Source organism: Homalodisca vitripennis, chromosome X (genome assembly GCF_021130785.1).
Source record: "Homalodisca vitripennis isolate AUS2020 chromosome X, UT_GWSS_2.1, whole genome shotgun sequence".
Taxonomy (NCBI): domain Eukaryota; kingdom Metazoa; phylum Arthropoda; class Insecta; order Hemiptera; family Cicadellidae; genus Homalodisca; species Homalodisca vitripennis.
The window spans coordinates 12625256-12645212 of record NC_060215.1 but is presented as its reverse complement, the minus strand read 5'-3'; the positions used below and the strand labels follow the sequence as shown (position 1 = coordinate 12645212).

At 36.4% G+C, this 19957-nt stretch overlaps 1 protein-coding gene across 2 annotated transcripts in view; it reads right to left on the bottom strand.

Moving 5' to 3' along the window:
• Positions 1–19957, bottom strand: part of LOC124368694 (homeotic protein distal-less-like) — a 102588-nt gene that overhangs the window by 52328 nt on the left and 30303 nt on the right. For both annotated transcript variants that reach the window (XM_046825991.1, XM_046825992.1), the window contains exon 2: positions 8936–9120. In XM_046825991.1, the coding sequence (XP_046681947.1) occupies positions 8936–9120 (185 nt within the window). The remainder of the gene's footprint in view (positions 1–8935; positions 9121–19957) is intronic.

The window sequence follows — 19957 nt, the reverse complement described above, 5'->3', positions numbered from 1 at the left end:
TTTCTTGGCCTAGAAATTCTACTTATGTCCTCATACAGTGTCGACCTTGTTATAATTATCTACTACAGAAGCCGCTAAGAAGGTTGTGTGACTACATCTCACTGACTATGATAATGTCTTGTCCTCCTAGATTGTCAACGTCAGTGGATTGTTTAAACAGTATACTGCTTCAGGCGTGGCACTCATGAGGTTACGTAACTACATTTCACTGACTATAGGAAGTACAGGATAATGTTTTGACTATCTAGATTGTCAACGTCAGTATATTGTTAAAACAGTATACTGCTTCAGACGTCGCACTCAGGAGGATGTATGACTACATTTCACTGACTATAGGAAGTACAGGATAATGTTTTGACTATCTAGATTGTCAACGTCAGTATATTGTTAAAACAGTATACTGCTTCAGACGTCGCACTCAGGAGGATGTATGACTACATTTCACTGACTATAGGAAGTACAGGATAATGTTTTGACTATCTAGATTGTCAACGTCAGCAGATTGTTAAAAACAGTACTGCTTCAGACGTGGCACTCATGAGGTTACGTGACTACATCTCACTGATCATAGGGAAGTACATGATAATGTCTTGTCCTCCTAGTTTGTCAACGTCAGTAGATTGTTAAAACAGTATACTGCTTCAGACGTGGCACTCATGAGGTTACGTGACTACATCTCACTGATCATAGGGAAGTACATGATAATGTCTTGTCCTCCTAGTTTGTCAACGTCAGTAGATTGTTAAAACAGTATACTGCTTCAGACGTGGCACTCATGAGGTTACGTGACTACATCTCACTGATCATAGGGAAGTACATGATAATATCTTGTCCTCCTAGTTTGTCAACGTCAGTAGATTGTTGAAACAGTATAAAACTTCAGACGTGGCACTCATGAGGTTATGTGACAACATCTCACTAACTATAGACTACTGCATGACTTCCAAAGCCTCGTCGTGCTACTATCTACTACTAGTAAAATTTCTACGAAGTATGTGTTTATTTTCACAAACGGGGAATGGCATACATAGTTCAGAACACCAAAAATTATTGTAAATATCCCGTGAGGGTTTGCAATTCGGAAAACTGAACCATATATGAAGTAATTTGGGTGATACTGATCTCAAACTAGGACCATCTCCATCTATGAAACAAGTATTGTAATTAACTCAGGTTACTCTTGTATTTTAGAAAATACCGGGGAATAATTATGATTTTACATTTTAATGTTAGACAAAAACCGCGTATGAGAGAAAACCGACAAAAGCAAGTGGGGAAGGGAAGGCACCTGGGGTCACATCTGCCGGTACAATAAACACGTTTGATGGCCTACAGGTCTGCCTCGCCATGCCGCCTCGCCATGCCGCCTTGCCATCCAGCCGACAAGCGCCGCGGCCGTGCGCCAGGCCTAACTGACCCATCCGCACTGTGGTTCAGAGAGTAGCAATAGAAACTGTGGTTGTGCTGTGGATCAGAGACAAGTATACACAATCAAATGGGACTGTGAATGGGAATATACTGACCAAAATGCAGTCATTCTGTGTATCAAACGAATACAATGCAGTCAGACTGAGATTAAGAGAGTAGTAATGCAACCCATCGGATACACCAAAGCAATAGAAAGTAGACTACTACCTGTTGTAATTACCTTTAACTTTTCAGTTTTCTAAAACCGATGCAAAATTCAAAATATTATATTCTTTGTGGGTGGGCTACCTACCAATATATATATACGGTTATGCACATGTTCAAAATGTAATCGCGGAAAACATAATTCATAAGGAAACCACAATTACGAACTCACTGATAGTTGAGGCATTGTGTAACATTCCATTCATTAAGGATGTAACATGTTTTCCGCTATAGTAGCCGATATTGTTGTGTTGTGTGAAATACGCGCAATGACGTAACTAAGTTTTTGGCAACAGTAAATCACTTTCTATGCCGAGGTTTGACGATCAGAGCGAATCTTATTTCCACGTTCATATTTCGATGTCCGTAGTCAGTTCGCCGACAACATACTGCACAGGTATCCTGCACGATGTAACTCCATCGTTGACCTAGCATCGTCCGTGGTGCACTCGGGTTCATAGTCGTTCATCCTAACTCTGTTACCACATTGACTGACGTGGTTTTATAAAGGGAAACCCCCGAATACGATACACCAGTATGTGAGGCTGTATTGTGACTGCCGCTGACCACAAAGAATGACAAAGCAACGCCTGGGGCAGTGCGGACGTTGACTGAAAGGTGTAGGTCGGTTCAAGGCGATGAGAGGTTTTTCAGTAGCAAAGCGAATCGAAGGGAGGCACGCCCAGAGTAGCGTGTCGCAAGCGTCCAATCGGTTCACCATACTGAAACAGAAATGGCTTCCCCTCGGATGATGTACCTCGCATCGCCAGATTCCAGCGCCTCGTTCGATTTCGTGTCCTGTCAGAAAAGGGTTTCTGCGTAATTCAGAAGTTACCGATTAGATTATACGACTTAGCGTCTGTTTCATTTCTAAATTTTGTACCGTGTCTAATCCATTACTCGACTTTACGAGTAAGTCTCTTATCGTTTATTAGGATGAACATCTTTAACAATTTTCAAGGAAAGATCGTTTGGTTTTTATCTTACTATTGAGGGAGATTGTTAGAGATAATCTTTTTACAAATAAGACGTGAAAGGTCGCATGACGACACTTAGTTTACAACAAATATATGTTTTTACTTCTAAAAGTAGTTGTCACTGTGTATGGTCACTACTGAACCAAACACTTCCTAAGTATTCAGCACTACTTCTGTAGTAGTGGTTATATGTAGTAGGGTAGTACAAACTTTCTAAGTTCACGCGTTCATACTAATTGTATACAAGTACAAGATGTATTAAAGTGAGTTCACCTATTCTTTAAATGTGCGTACACGATATTCCGGTTTGATGAATAGTGAGAGAAAATTATGATCGAAACGATAATCTTTTAGACCATTACAGCGATTAAACGCACCAACGTTTACGTTTCTATCCCTTCCGTCAGAATTCGATCAGAGCAAACCAGGACCAAATCTTGAAATGTATAGACATTACCCTGAACGTTTCTTATCTTTAATTCTACCGTACGAGTAAGGGTTATCATCATTCCTCCAGTTCACAGTTGGACCCCTTGTGGTGGTCTCTGATCGACAAGTACTACCACCTCTCCGGTTTACACCCAAACGATAATCGACTGCACGGTCATGTGTTTCGAAGAGTCGTTGGAGAAATCGTGTCCCCAGTGGAACTACAGATGCGGGCCAGGCCGACCTGCCTGTCCTACAGCATGTATAATCAGTCTCAAAATCTAGACTGCAATCAACCTAGTTGGACTGTGCACCACCTCAACTTATATTGAAAGGATCTTGTGAAGCAGAATAAACAATTCCGTAAAGTAAGTGATTAGTAAACTACGACAAAATTGAATTTTTTCTACAAGTAAATAGACAAATATTATTAATAATGCCTTGTAAGCACTAATGCTTGTGTCGTCAGGACTGGATTTTATCGTGATTTCCCAATGGGAGGAATCGCGATTGTATGAAACCTTTCTCTATATAACCTACTATATAGAATTACAAAGTTCAAAATGAATATAAACCGAGATTATACTAGAAATCAATAGTTTCGAACCCTAAGTTTCGAGATTTGCAATCTGACCTCTTCCTCAGGTAAATAATTTGCCCTGTTAAAATAAACAAGTCATATCAAACCTTTGTGACACGTACAAGTCTAGTACGTGTCTGACACGTTACGATAACCAATTTAGTTATCAACCTGAGAAAGACATCGGACTGCAGATCTCGAAACTTAGTGTTACTGATTTCTTGTACCACTGAGCGACGGTAAACGTACGAATAAGTCCTCATTCACTCAAAAAGTTGTAAAGTCCTGTTGCATTCTAGATATTCAAAAAGTACTTAACATCATTTTTACAATCTTGACGCTTAGACGTAATGGTATGTCACGTAGTTGAAATGCTAGCATTGGTATTTTTCTATCTGAGTTCCACATTTTTACAATCTTGACGCTTAGACGTAATGGCATGTCACGTAGTTGGAATGCTAGCATTGGTATTTTTCTATCTGAGTTCCACATTTTTACAATCTTGACGCTTATACGTAATGGTATGTCACGTAGTTGAAATGCTAGCATTGGTATTTTTCTATCTGAGTTCCACATTTTTACAATCTTGACGCTTAGACGTAATGGCATGTCACGTAGTTGAAATGCTAGCATTGGTATTTTTCTATCTGAGTTCCACATTTTTACAATCTTGACGCTTAGACGTAATGGTATGTCACGTAGTTGGAATGCTAGCATTGGTATTTTTCTATCTGAGTTCTACATTTTTGTACTACTTATTTCATTGATAAATGTCTAACGAATTAAACACGGTAATGGCTAACCACCTCCTGTAGTCAGGACACCTGTCGGTTAAGGAGATTTCTTATCTTTTGTTACGTACAGGATGATTATTAAATATTATTGGAAATAAAATGAAAAGTGTCTATATTTTATAAGCAAAGTTAAGATTTAAAAGTCTTCTCTTCCACTTAATTTGACATCTATTGAATCCGAAACTCTATTCGTCTATCTACCGACTAATTTGGTATAGAACGGGCTTGTGAACAAAATATCCATATTAATTTTTACCTTGCCTGGTCAGACTTCAAACAGAAGCTCTATTTATGTATTTTATATACACGTTATGGTTAGCATTAGCTGATTAAAAATGTCTGCTGTGGCCACTTAAGTTTGTATCTATTAACGATTAATTTATAGAAAAATCTAAAAACGGGTTGATATTACCATGAAGAAAATAAAAATTACACTTTTCCAATTCTCGAAGATCTCCAAAAATTATGAAATTTAAAAAAATATTAGGAAAATGGTTTTGTGATATCCCCTTTTACGATTCTACGTACTTGTATGTACTAAAATGTCACAACTCTTATTTGCGATTTTAATTCTACAGCGTTTGAGTACCAATGCAAAATGTGATGTTTATAAAATGGCTTAGCACACAGTTGAATCAAATATAATAAAATAACAAAAATAATAAATGACGCTGTCAAGTTTGGTAAGACCAATATGACCTTAGCAATAATCATTACGACATTATTCTTGTCTAAGGTTTCCGAGTTCGTTATTATTTTCCACAAAACTGCATGATTCATCATAAGAAGGACAATTTTTAGAAGAACTACTAAAACACGGGATTCTAGAAACCTTGCAGTATAAGTTGATAACTTTAGTATAAAAAAGTATTAATTTTAGACACAATAATAATAAAATAATGGACGTCCAAATCGAAAAGCGGTAACTGAACACGACATTGACTTATCTCTTCAATGTGCCGAATTGTACAGTCAAGGTGGTGTAATCACTTTTTTGGGGGAAAATATGCTTTTGTTGTTAATCCACAGCCCTACGTATGTGGTGTAACATTGTGTTGTCACACCAACAGGATTTTAAGATATTAAACCAGGAAATTTAGGTAATTTTATAATCAGACATATAAATCTGCTAAAGATGAAACTGAGAAATGTGTACATGGATACGAGTTACACTTCAGGGAGTGACGTGATTGTTATTAATTTATGACTTAAGAAAAATATATTATTATTAAATGTAATTTAAGTACATTAAAATGTTTCATAAATAAAAAAGTCATCTTTCATCTCCATAGAGTAAAAATTTCGTATCCTTATCTTCACTCTTTTTTCTTTGGGTCCAAAAATTCCTAACATTTGTCGTGATTATCCAGAAACGGTATCTAAAAGTGTTATAGCCAACGTGTGCCTTAAATATTCCAACGCCAACGGATTGAACCACCTGAAAGTCGAGATGGTCTCCCGAGACGAGGAATATCGTGTACTCGCTGTCTCACATATCCGAGACTCAAAGGGTGGGCCGGAGTAAGGGCACAGGACACGGACACGGGCAAAGGGACGGCTGTATCAATTAATTAATATCTAGCCAGTGTCGCTGGAGGACACCACAATTACTCGGGAACCCTACTCCGCCCGGCCCGGCCCCGCAGACCGCGTCCCCGATGCTCCATAAATTTTCTATTAAACTTTTGTTCGGCCCCAGTTAACATAAAAGCCCTGGCCCGTGTACGGTATCATATTATGTTTCTCTACACCATCGTATATCGTGGCTAATAGCCCACTCGCCCTACCGTCGCCTACCATGTACGCAGATACAGTTAATCTATCATGTGAACTGTGTACGGTATCATATTATGTTTCTCTACACCATCGTATATCGTGGCTAATAGCCCACTCGCCCTACCGTCGCCTACCATGTACGCAGATACAGTTAATCTATCATGTGAACTGTGTGTACGGTATCATATTATGTTTCTCTACACCATCGTATATCTTGGCTAATAACTCACTCGCCCTACCGTCGCCTACCATGTACGCAGATACAGTTAATCTATCATGTGAACTGTGTACGGTATCATATTATGTTTCTCTACACCATCGTATATCGTGGCTAATAGCCCACTCGCCCTACCGTCGCCTACCATGTACGCAGATACAGTTAATCTATCATGTGAACTGTGTACGGTATCATATTATGTTTCTCTACACCATCGTATATCGTGGCTAATAGCCCACTCGCCCTACCGTCGCCTACCATGTACGCAGATACAGTTAATCTATCATGTGAACTGTGTACGGTATCATATTATGTTTCTCTACACCATCGTATATCTTGGCTAATAACTCACTCGCCCTACCGTCGCCTACCATGTACGCAGATACAGACAATCTATCATGTGAACTGTGTACGGTATCATATTATGTTTCTCTACCCCATCGTATATCGTGGCTAATAGCCCACTCGCCCTACCGTCGCCTACCATGTACGCAGATACAGTCAATCTATCATGTGAACTGTGAACGGTATTACGATAACTCGCATTACGTAATACAACAACCGGAGTACGAGTGATGTTCTGCACACTGTAATCAGTAATTAGGTGAAAATGTCAAGTGACAATCTATGTTGACAAAATACGAAGCAGAATTTTGGGAAAATTTTGGGTGTGTGCTTTAAATAATGAAAATAATTTGTATCTATTTGGTTTAGCGCCGGACTGTCCGTATCCATTACAATACAATTTGAAAATTATATAATTAAAAATTGCGTGAAACAGGTTAGCATGAATAATTATCCTACTGGAAGAAAAGGCGGAATTACATGTTTACAACAATAAAGAAAGTATGAAAATGCGATACAACTTTTCGCTATTCAATCCCATGCATATCAACTTTCTATGCGTATTCTGTGAACACACCATGTTTCACATCCTGAAAATATTATTATTTTAGCGTTCAGTATTAAAAATTAGTGTTGAGTTTTATTTTACTGGCTGTAAGGTCATAACATAATGTTGGCTGTTAAAATAATCACTCTATCGCGCTACATTCACTCAATGTGGAGACTTTAATAAGCGGCTCGTTATTCGATTGCTATTATAGAACAATTCGATATATTATCCAACTTCGATACGTAAAAATCGTACACAATAAGAGTTATAATAAATTACCATAACAAGAAGACTCTAGTACATTACACTTGTAAAAACATATATTTAACAATAACATTACTAAACAACAAAACCAACTATGGCATATATTTAGATATTAAAGAAACCCTACAATATTTATAACTTGCCCAGTTTGATGTCAATGAGTAACCACTTTTGTGAAATAGAGAAAAAAGAATTCTGCCCGTGTGATACCAGGAGCCAAACCCACATGCTGAAACTACATAAACAAATCTCATCACTTGTGAGAAATATCTCACATATTTTCTTCATATTCATTGCCTGGTTCAAAATCTCAGTTACTTCTTGTTGTTTATTGTTTACATTAAAATTACTATAACTAACAAGTTGAAATCATATGCATAGTTAAATAAATCGTAATATCGAATTATTCCTTCGGATAAAAAAAAATCGAAACATTCGATAATAACACTCGAACAACGAGTGTAGGCCGCTTATTAAAGTCTACCCGACACAGTAAGCAAAAGAGTAATCGTAGCTATGATAATTTTCCTCAGCGATGTGATCATGTTATCTTAAATGAAGTGAAACTCCACTCTTGTAGCACGTAGTAGGCTAATTCCTATTACATTTTTCAGAACCGAATTTCATTACACTTTTGAATTGGAGACGCATTATATTTAAGGGGCCTTCAGAACAACAATTAATTAATGGCTCTTTACGAATTATATAAGACTTTTATATACGGCTTGTTGGAATCGTTAAGTCGGGCAAATATTACATTTTCTGTTAAGCCGAAAGCGTCTTTCAGGGTCCATAGCTGTACACCGAACTAGTCTGCATACACCACTGGAACCTTTATATTATAACGTGTTTTACATTTATTTTTTAAACTGTTCTAACTTAATTTGTGTGAAAGGAGGTACTGACTGACTAGCAGCGGGTCGAACGCAGGGCCAAGAAAAGAGCGAAGGTCGCCAGGCCTGTCGCACTCGGCACTGGTCAAAATTAATACACGTACCTGGTACTAGGTCCAATAGTACACGCTACGATGCACACCATCGACCATCTGGAAACCACCACTGTATAACGAAATGACGGGAAAAATTCTCTATCATTATTCGTTTGAACAAAACCGAGCCGGACTATACGTTTGTGTTTGTTTACAGATGTAATTGATTTTGTTCGTACTACGTATTTATGGAAGTGCAAGAAACTGTTTGGTTCCATTCGGAGTGAAATTCAATACCAACAGTACCTGCGATTGAGCCTTCGGACATACTCAATCGGCCGCCCGTTCTACTGATTGCATTTCACTGAGGTAGTGTTAAACCATCAGTAACGTTTATGCTACGGATGTACCACATACACGATTAGGCCTGGTTTCTGGGTTACCTGAGTCTGTGTGAGCCCGAGAGATGCCGCCAGCTCCGCCCGTTCCGGTAGCGCGAGGTATTGTGTCCTCTGGAATCTTCTGTTCAGCTGCTGAAGCTGCAGACTCGAGTAGATCGTCCTCGGTTTCCGCATCTTCTTTCCTTTCCCATTTACCCTCAGTCCGCCGTCATCTACCCCGCACTTCTCTGCAACACCAGTGTACAACTTTAATATCAAATACAAGAAAATGATAAACTTAGTGTAGAGCCATTTAAAATACTAAACTACCAAGGCGAGTAATGTTGTAATGCAGATTAGTAACAATACATAATTTAAGGAACAATCGATTAGTCTGATAGAGCCATAAATACGTTTGGCATTGAAAATAAGAATATTGTTGACAGTAAATAAAAACAATGATAACTATATTTCGGTTATCCGATACCCTATGAAAAAATATAATGAAACTAATAATCCAACGGATGAAGTGAATAGTAAACCGCTCTGCAGTCTTGTTTCCCACAAATTCCAGAGGGCCTGGCTGTGTATGGGCTCGGTTATAGGACCTATTTTGCTGACAAAGACGCATCTTTGTATAACAATGCTACGGCGAAGCTATTGTCTGACGGCTAAGTCCCGTCTTCTCCACCGTCTTCGCCCTCGCCTCGCCTCGGTCTCTGGCAGCTCGGAGCTCAACTCTCCACGCTTTGTCCACCTCACTTGTCAATCCTATCACTCCATCGAGTGATTCTGTTGTCCGAGTCGACTGCGTAGGTATCGACACGCGACTCTAGGCTACTCTGAATGTGAGTGACGGTGCTCGTTACACTATTTTGCGGTATTACTAAATTTTACCAAAGTATTACCTATCCGTGAGATATTTTAAGAGTGTAAGTCATATCCACAACAGAACTTCAATAAATAATAAGAGTTTAGGGCGTTCAAGTAAAATAACGTTTGCAGTTCGAGTACATGAAGTAGAATTCACGATTGATTACTTATCTGATATTTAGTATAAATTTCTAAACACTACTCCGTTATCATATGATCACCAATATCAATATCGATACGGAAATTTTGAAACACTGGTTTTGTGTAAACGTAATTGTTGATACAATCGGGGAGTTTGTAAAATACAATGATAACGTTATCGCGTTGTACCAAAGATTCCGATACATGGTATTAAAATCTGGATACACCAGATGTGTTATCTTTGGTTTTGTTTACGTTTTCAGATAAGTGTAACAAGCCAGGAATCCCGATCTTTGAGAACACAAAGACCATTTTATTTAAATGCTTATATACAAAAGTGATTGATAAACCTAAAAAATCTTTTGTTAAGCTTAATTTTCTCAGCACGCAATAATTTTGTAACACTGTTGTAGTAATTTTGAATTAAGAAATGTTATTATCATATTAGTGTTATGTAATTATTAATTGTAAGAGAGGGGCGTATGGCCTTTTAAGTTTTTGTGACATATCACTTTAATTTACATTGTAATTATTTGTGACAATAGGGCGGAAATTATAGATAATTGCAAGTAAACACTAAATATAATGCATATTTGCATAGTTGCATAGATAGAATCGAAATTTCAATACAAGAATTATTTGATCTTTAAGATCCCCTTTTTACATAAGCATTTTCACCATGTTTTAATTATCAATGTGAGAGAAGTAAATATTTGATTTACCATCACAGCGTCGCCTGAGTACAATATTTGTTTTTGTTCAACTAGTGTCAATCTTTTGTTGTTTGATCACAATTAGTTGGAAAAGTGATCAGGTAATTTCCTAGTATTTATATTGTTTTGCATTATATTTTAACTGTGGAAATCAATTCATCATTCATTTGATGTGCAACAGAAATCACCTTTCTATCTAAGAATTTGACAAACATTTTGGGTTCCAAACATCGGTTTTGTACTTGTTTGACATAAGTTTTAAAAAACGCAATTGTTTGTGTAAATTTTTAAAGCTCAAAACTAAAACGTACAAAAAACACATGGGTGTTCACTAAGCTGGGCCAAAAGTTCAAATTTGACTTTTGGGAACCCACTCATGGTTTACTACAGTTGATAAGGTGAGTACAGAAACTGCAATGACTAAGCCATAGTAAAAGGCGGTGCTGAACGTTATAAATGTTTTAAAAAATTCGTTACTTACTTCGTTAAAAAATAAATTTGTAATTTATGTTCTTTTTTATATAGTTTTATTTTTTAATAAATATAAAGAAAACTATATAAGAAAGTTGAATAATATGAACTATCAATAGAGGTTTGTTAGGGTTGTTTTTATAACAAGATACTGTTTTAGACGTTTTGCAAAAATATGGCTCCAACATTTTAGGCAGACAAATCTTTTATCAGAATTAATTTTATCCCAATGAGCCGATAAATAGATAAAACTTATAAAATATTGCGCTGGAAATCTTGAAAACTACTGTAATGACTTTTGCTAAGAGCCAGGTTGTAAGACTTAAGTTACAATATCTTATGTCCTATACAAAATAAAACGTCATATCGAGAGCAGTTTGATAAGATGTTTGACATGTTCAAGATGTGGCTGTTACTAATTGCAATGTAGATGCATTCAGGGATTTTGCCAATCATTGGACATTGGGAAATTTGATTATTTCCTCAGAAAACTTTAAATACAGCAAAAGTTATGATAAATAATATTCATGAAAGGATATAAATGATATTAGATCTGGAAAATGTAAAGGCAAGATTCCTTGTCACGCGATACCCGACACTCGTCCTGCAATAAAATTGGGTTTAAAAATGTCTTTAAATATTATCTTTGGTAACTATCAGAGTTTATTTTCAAATAAAGTAACCAGAGAGAACAAGACAGTATTGAACCCGTAGACCGGCGCGGCGGTCAGTGGGGTGTCATGTAAGCAAGCTATTTTGAATGACTTGTCTGGAATCGTTTTAGATATTTGATGAGTTTGAAATAAATGCAAAGGTTTTGACTACACACCCAAATTAATGGGGCAGCTTTCAGTAATACTGCATTAGAGGAAGAAAACCCATCATTAACCTCAAAGTTGTAAATGATAAATATGTGCCGTCTTCTTCAAAGGATGACTCATGCTTACCTCTTCTACTATATAAGATTTGTATTCTTTATTAATTTTTTGCTAGACAATAGGTGTGGTTTGCAACTTATCTGTTAGTTGCAATGAATATAAATAATAAACTATTAAAACATTTTCGTTTTTGATATTTGCCCTTCATACGTCCCAGAACTCTGAACAATATTTTCAGTTCCTATTCCTGGACCTAATTCAATAAAATAATCATATTCAAACTTTCGGAAACTAAATTTAGTTTGAACCAACTTCGAAAACATTTTTAATTAACTATTTAATTTAAGAACTTGTTGTAATAAGTTGAAATTTGGTATATAGCTTTATAACCTAAGGGTCTTATTATAGGAAGAATTGTAACTTTTTAGGAGCTTAATTTTCTATATGGCAGCTTCTTACAATTTTTCAAGCGTAAATATCTTGCGACATATGATAAAATAAGTCACAGTTATTGCATGTATGTTAGACAATTTCACTACATTGCAATAATATCACTATCAGTTTGTGAAAATCGTTGAGAAATAAGGACGATATTGCACTTTCAAAAAACCAAGTACTAAAAAATATTCACTACCATTACGTCACAGTACTGTTTGTGAACCACAACAATCAGCTATATCCTTACCTTCATAATATCACCTGCGTTGTGCCTTACCTGTGCACAAAGTGTTTATAGTGCACAAAAATAATAACTTAATTTTTACAAGACACCTAATATATGCTTAAGTTCTTTTTATCTAAACATATACATATACAAATACAAAATTGAATTAGGACATGAACTAACTCTACTGATACTGTTCAATATGTGCATTCAAATTGGATGCGAGAACATTGAACACCTTCTTGAACACTGGACTGAAAGTCTTCAGCCAGCAGCAGAGATTACTCTTTTAATTACACATTTTTTGTGATATATAACACTTCTATAGTCACTTGGAACGGCGGATTTTAAAACTAGAATATTCTGTTGATACTAAAATCGTTACTCAACGATTAATATAAATCAATTCAAATTGAACTACATGTTGTAGGCTATTGATTGAATACCATTAATACATTCTATGTTTACAAGATTAAAATTAATGAATGACACAATATTCGATTGCTCTTCAATTGAAAGTTTCTACTGGTATGTAAAACTAAAAGGCACTCACTGATCTAATTATTATCGCCAGATACTTGTTAAACTCATACAAGAGGTGGACCTTCTGACATGGAAACCGTGTCCATCGACTAGTGGGGGGGGGGGGTGGGGCGTCAACCCATAAGTCATCCAAAACTGATCTAAAAACATCAGCAACGACCGTGGGAAGGAAAACAAAGCTGGATACGACAAAAACAGCGAGATATCCGAGTACGGAGGGACGGAATAACTCGGATATTACTCGGATGTCGTGGTCTCCTCAGCAGACGAAACTGTTACGCTTAATCGAACGCACAAATCGATTATTGTAGGATCGATGTATGAGCCTTGTTATGTGAGCAATTAAAACGTTAGGCGAGTGGCCTAATACCCCCATGTCCACTAATCACAAGGCCGGCCACGCTCAATTTGTTGCTGTCCACCGAACACTATTAACAATCAATAAGATTTCCACTCTTAAAATCGTTTTATTTGTTTAAGGGGGCACCGATTCGAGCCGCATATCAATCAGAAGCGGTTAATACTCGTACGTTAACGCAGCCTGACCAACGGCCCGTATCTCCCGAGCGCTCGTCCTCCTGCACTTCGCTGGATCGCATCTGGCGAGGAATAATGGCTTTATTTACACTTTGCACCCGGCTTTACTTCTCAGATATTTCATTATTCAAGTGATATCGACTTAAAATAAACCAAGTTTTGGGCTACTTTTTAATGCCGAGACGAATTGAACACGGTGGACAACTAATTTATGGAAAATTTGTAATGTTCAAGACAAAGTAAAAATGGTGGAATGGATGAGTGGAGTACAAATAATTTCGGTACTTTAAAACGCTGAAGATAAACTAAACATAGTAGGATGAATGATTTCGGGATAATTTTTATGCTAAAGACAAAGTAAATATGGTATGATAGATAATATTGCGTTAGATTTTAATGCTGAATATACAGCGTAAATATAGAGTTGTTACAAATGATTTTGGTACTTTAAAATGCTGAAGACAAACTAAACATAGTAGGATGAATGATTTCGGGATAATTTTTATGCTAAAGACAAAGTAAATATGGTATGATAGATAATATTGCGTTAGATTTTAATGCTGAATATACAGCGTAAATATAGTGTTGTTGCAAATAATTTCGGTATTTTAAAATGCTGAAGACACAGAAAACACGGTGTTTCAAGAATTTATTCGGGATAGTATATAATGTGTGGACATGGTGTGACAGGTTACTTTTTAATACTGAACAAATGGAATATTAGGCAATTCAAATGGTAACTATTCAAATGTTATATTTGTAATCATAATATTTGTGTTTATTGTTCCCATTTTTTGAACTTGAGAAGTAAGAAGTCAACGCGGTTCATAAAATGATATTGAGACAGTTAGTTCAATGTAGATTTAAAAAGGTGCTTATCACTGTTTCTTCAATGAGATTTACTTTACATGAATTGAATTGCATTTTGAAATACGTACAATTCAAATTATATGTTATTCGGTAACGTACAAGGCAAAGTTAGTTTTTAATACTTTTGAAGTCGAACAAGAAAAATAAATGTTTACGGGAACTCATTAAGCACATAGAAGTAGTATGACGTCATGCACCACAACAGCGTATTTATAAGAAATGATTATTTAAGTACGTAATTTTTTACTTAAAAAAATTACATTTTTGATTTGGGATTAAAAAGTACAAAATGCAAAAGTCGCAAACCGTCAGATGTGGATCGTAGTCAAAGATTTGTAAAAGTAACAAAGTAACCGTGTATAAGTTATGGTATACTCGTCATTATCATACTCCACCCTCCACTAATTGATCTGTGGAAAGTGGGCTTCGCGAGACGGCTGGAAGAGGAGCAACTAAACAAACTGTTGCCATAAACAAACTGTGGTTAAATATTGATTCAGATGAAGAGCACCTGATCCGAGCCTAATTATCCAAGTACAAACACTTTCAAAATTAATTATGTCTATTAGTAATAAGCACCGCTTTAAGACAAGAGATGTAGCACTTCGATAAACTGGTATGCCATCTTCCGGTGTTAATTCATCCTCTATACGGGCTCTAACGGTGTTGAAATGTTGCGAAACACAGTCTGTAGCTACGCCTACCACAAAGAACTATTACAACATAGTGCATTAAGATAGCACTGAGATGTCCAAAAATCAGTTTACATCTAACCTCTGATAATATGATCCGTAGTGACCGCTATTTCAGTAAGTTATAATTATATTGTGTGAAGCAGTTGATATCAATATGAAGTTAAAAACATAATTTGCATTATTTGCTTGACAATTAGTGAAAGGTATGAAAATATACACTGTCACATTTATTTGTTTAACAGTTTTTCTATGGTACCATCGAAGGCCCATATGTGATGTCGGCGAGCATATGTTGCTTTGGTGGTGCCTCTAAAGGACCACATTGTTGGTTGCGTTCATTCTTGTTTTCCTCTATTTTGCCCTTTTCCTAAAGTTCGCTGAAAATAATCTTCAAGTTGTACTGATTATACTGTTACATTATTACCTCCATTACTGTTAAGGTTTTGTCATTGTTCCTTACGGTGTTATACTGTTATTACTGCTATTGTTATGTTTATTGTTTTAGATTACATAGCTTATTGCCATTACATTGCTTCGATCAACTAAACACTACTTATCTGTTATCAAAGCCTGTATACTCATAATATGTTCCAACATAGATTAATAAATGAATGTTATTCGTATAGTGTGTATTCCACTTCATTAAACATACTTTATATTGATACTACTGTAAATTGTGGATCCGTTAAATAAATAAATAACGTGATCCGCAGTAATTTCATGGTAATTTCGGTAACATCGTTTCCATCGACAGGTATCTCTGGAATATTTAATATGAACGACATGTATCACAAGTAATTATAGGAGAGCAAGAAGGAAGATGGTGTTACGGTATGAAAGAAGGAAGGCACAAGTACTAATTGGGGCGAAACGACAGCGCGTAGTCGGCGGTAGAGTAGTCGGCAGTGGCGTAGTGACTTTAATGACACCAGGAACTGTATCAGCAACGGGGCGGGTCTCAGATTAGATTCCACTGGTCGTAAGTCATTTCCGATCTAAAACAACGAGTATGTAATATGTGGATAAAGTAGGTATGCAATGTGTGGATAAAGTGAGTATGCAATTTGTGGGTACGGCGAGTATGCAATGTGTGGATAAAGTGAGTATGCAATTTGTGGGTACAGCGAGTATGCAATGTGTGGATAAAGTAGGTATGCAATGTGTGGATAAAGTGAGTATGAAATTTGTGGGTACAGCGAGTATGCAATGTGTGGATAAAGTGAGTATGAAATTTGTGGGTACAGCGAGTATGCAATATGTGGATAAAGTGAGTATGCAATTTGTGGGTACAGCGAGTATGCAATGTGTGGATAAAGTGAGTATGCAATTTGTGGGTACAGCGAGTATGCAATGTGTGGATAAAGTAGGTATGCAATGTGTGGATAAAGTGAGTATGGTATGCAATGTGTGGATAAAGTGAGTATGAAATTTGTGGGTACAGCGAGTATGCAATGTGTGGATAAAGTGAGTATGAAATTTGTGGGTACAGCGAGTATGCAATGTGTGGATAAAGTGAGTATGAAATTTGTGGGTACAGCGAGTATGCAATGTGTGGATAAAGTGAGTATGAAATTTGTGGGTACAGCGAGTATGCAATGTGTGGATAAAGTGAGTATGCAATTTGTGGGTACAGCGAGTATGCAATGTGTGGATAAAGTGAGTATGAAATTTGTGGGTACAGCGAGTATGCAATGTGTGGATAAAGTGAGTATGAAATTTGTGGGTACAGCGAGTATGCAATGTGTGGATAAAGTGAGTATGAAATTTGTGGGTACAGCGAGTATGCAATATGTGGATAAAGTGAGTATGCAATTTATGGGTACAGCGAGTATGCAATGTGTGGATAAAGTGAGTATGAAATTTGTGGGTACAGCGAGTATGCAATGTGTGGATAAAGTGAGTATGCAATTTGTGGGTACAGCGAGTATGCAATGAGTGGATAAAGTGAGTATGCAATTTGTGGGTACAGTGAGTATGCAATGTGTGGATAAAGTGTGTATGCAATTTATGGGTACAGCGAGTATGCAATGTGTGGATAAAGTGAGTATACAATTTGTGGGAAAACGAGAAGAAATTAAAGAGCAATTTCCACGCCGAGTTACATGCCAATGTCGTTTTTTTGAGTCTCCTAGTTAAACCATCTACAGGACGACACGATTCCAGGAGTGTTCACTTCCGGCTGAATTATAAATTCAATTAGAAACTACAATGAGCAGAACAAAAAGAAATGTCATTCATGTCTGTACCCATGGATGTCCAGAAGCGGGGCCTTTAAATCCCTCATTGTTGAAGGTTTTTGCAAGCCGACATATAAGAGATTACCATCCCCATGGAAGAGGCTGGTACGGTGGTGGCGACATGGCCGATATATAAGTAGTTCCAGCTTTCTCCTGTAGTAGGAGGCGGCCCTACCTCTAACCTTCCTTGCCCATCCTGAATATCCTGTCACTCCGGAAGAAGACGAAATGTTAGTTAGGACTAAATCAAAGAGAACGTTCCTCAAATTTCTCCTGATTTGTGAAGAACAGGGTTTGAGAACTGTTGTAGATGTGAAATGTCAGTCAGAGTGACAGAGTGAGAGACAAACCAAAGTATACTGAATCGCTCTGGATTGTATTCTGTTAAAGGAGAAGATCGTTCAGCTAACCTAAAAATGTTACTAATAATCTCTCAATATATTTCAGTAACACTCGTAAATTTAATTAATAACTAATGATTCATTTTTGTTTTAATTATATCAAAAAGTCAATAAACCGACATAATATAAGACTTTTTCTATTGAAAAATTATTTTTTTTATTTATACATTTCAAATATACAGTGCAAAATTTAGGGTAAAACTGAGTTAACGGAGTTATTTAATGTTAATAACACATTATTGGGTTCGAAATGTGGTAGTTTTCTCTATAATTAATATTAGTACACAGCAAAGTAAGTAATGCTTTTTCACTCACCTTTGCCCATTTAAAATTTACTTTTCAAAAACTCCAAAACAACATGGTGACAATTTCTCTCTTCTATATAATAACCTCAATCAACCTCATTTAAAGAACGGAATGCCACCAAGTTAGTGAGTTTTGAAACATTTTCGATATAAACAAAGTTCTCCTCCATTTCCCCTCCACCACATTTGGTGTTCAAATTCCATCCTCATCGGATCAAAAACATTAAAGGATAATACATTTTTCTAAATTATTTTCACTCTTAAAATATTCACTTTTCAAGGTTTCTGAATACACTTTATCCACTCATGTCTTATTTATGCTTTCCTCTAAAAGTGTCCCCCAGGGGCACAAGTGAGATCCGTTTCATCGAATTGGCCTCGAGGCCTAACTCATCTAATGCCGTATCGTTAAACCGTACAATGGGTTGTTAAATCCTCGTTGATGCCTAATCTGATATATACTTCTGTTCTTACCTGACCAAAGTTAATTTACTGAATGATTTGTTTACTGGAAAGTTGGCGTTCAAGGTATCCATAATTCTGCGACAGTACTTTATGGAGTTTGACAGTGTTTGCAGACACGCCTATTGAGGAAGTTTCATTGCCACAAAAACAGCTGATCACGCGTCAATAAATAAGTATTTCCTAATCGAACAAAGATTTATCGCAAAATCCAAACTGGTAAACGTATCGCCAGGTACGTAATTCATATTTATATTGTGACTTTATAAACATAACTTTAAGGAACGCTGCTCTCAGGGATATTCGTTATGGGTTTTAACTGAACTTTCATTCGACAAAAAAAACTAAAACAGCTGGTTTTTGTGTCAATGAAAAGGCTGTACGTTATTTGAAGGAACTACATGTATTGTGATAGTTGTCACAGTAGTAAACCACAACTGAAGGAAAATCAACCAGTTGTTGCAACCTAAACACATTATAAAACATAACAAATGGATAATTATAAAAATAAGTGTTCCAGTTTTTTTGAAATGTAGTGTATTTACACCTAATGCCTTATATAGTAAAAAAGCAACATAGATTTAAGTTTACTCGTAATTAGCTTCAAAATCTGAGGTTTAATCTATTAAAACTGGAAACAATAAATATTCATAAAAGTCTTAAGTAATGTAATACAGCATGTTTATCTAACCTTTCATACACCTATAAAAATGTATGGGGAATAACTATAAAACAAAGCATTCAATTATTATTTAGCTGAGTAAAGGATGTTGAAATATTGAAACCTTAAATATAAATTAATCCAGTATTTAAAATTAAAATGTAGTGATAATTGTTAAGAGAGTCTGATGAAATTTTGATGGTAATACAGTTACCTTTTTTAAACTGGGTTTCAAGTTATATATTTCACTCGTATGTGGGACATGTAAATACAAAATATTAATAGTTTACAACCTGTCACTTAGCGCCTTTGGCTTCATTTCTGGAACGATTAAAAAGTAACCAAGTAGTTAAAATTAGTAGTTAAAAGTAACTTGCACACCCTTAATCTCCGTCAGTAATCCAGGGCGGGACTGTAGGTATTGGTGCAATGATTCAGGTACCTAGTTCAGTCAGACGGGTCAATCTTTGAAAACGAATTCTGGTATTAAAACGAAACTCTTTCAAAGCTTTTTAGGAAACTTTAAACAGCGAACCAGCAGAATCAATTGTAACTGATCGTACAACGTACGGTTCCTGATCCCAAATCGTACGGCTCCTCCCACGCACGTTATCTCAATAATGGTAATTTAACA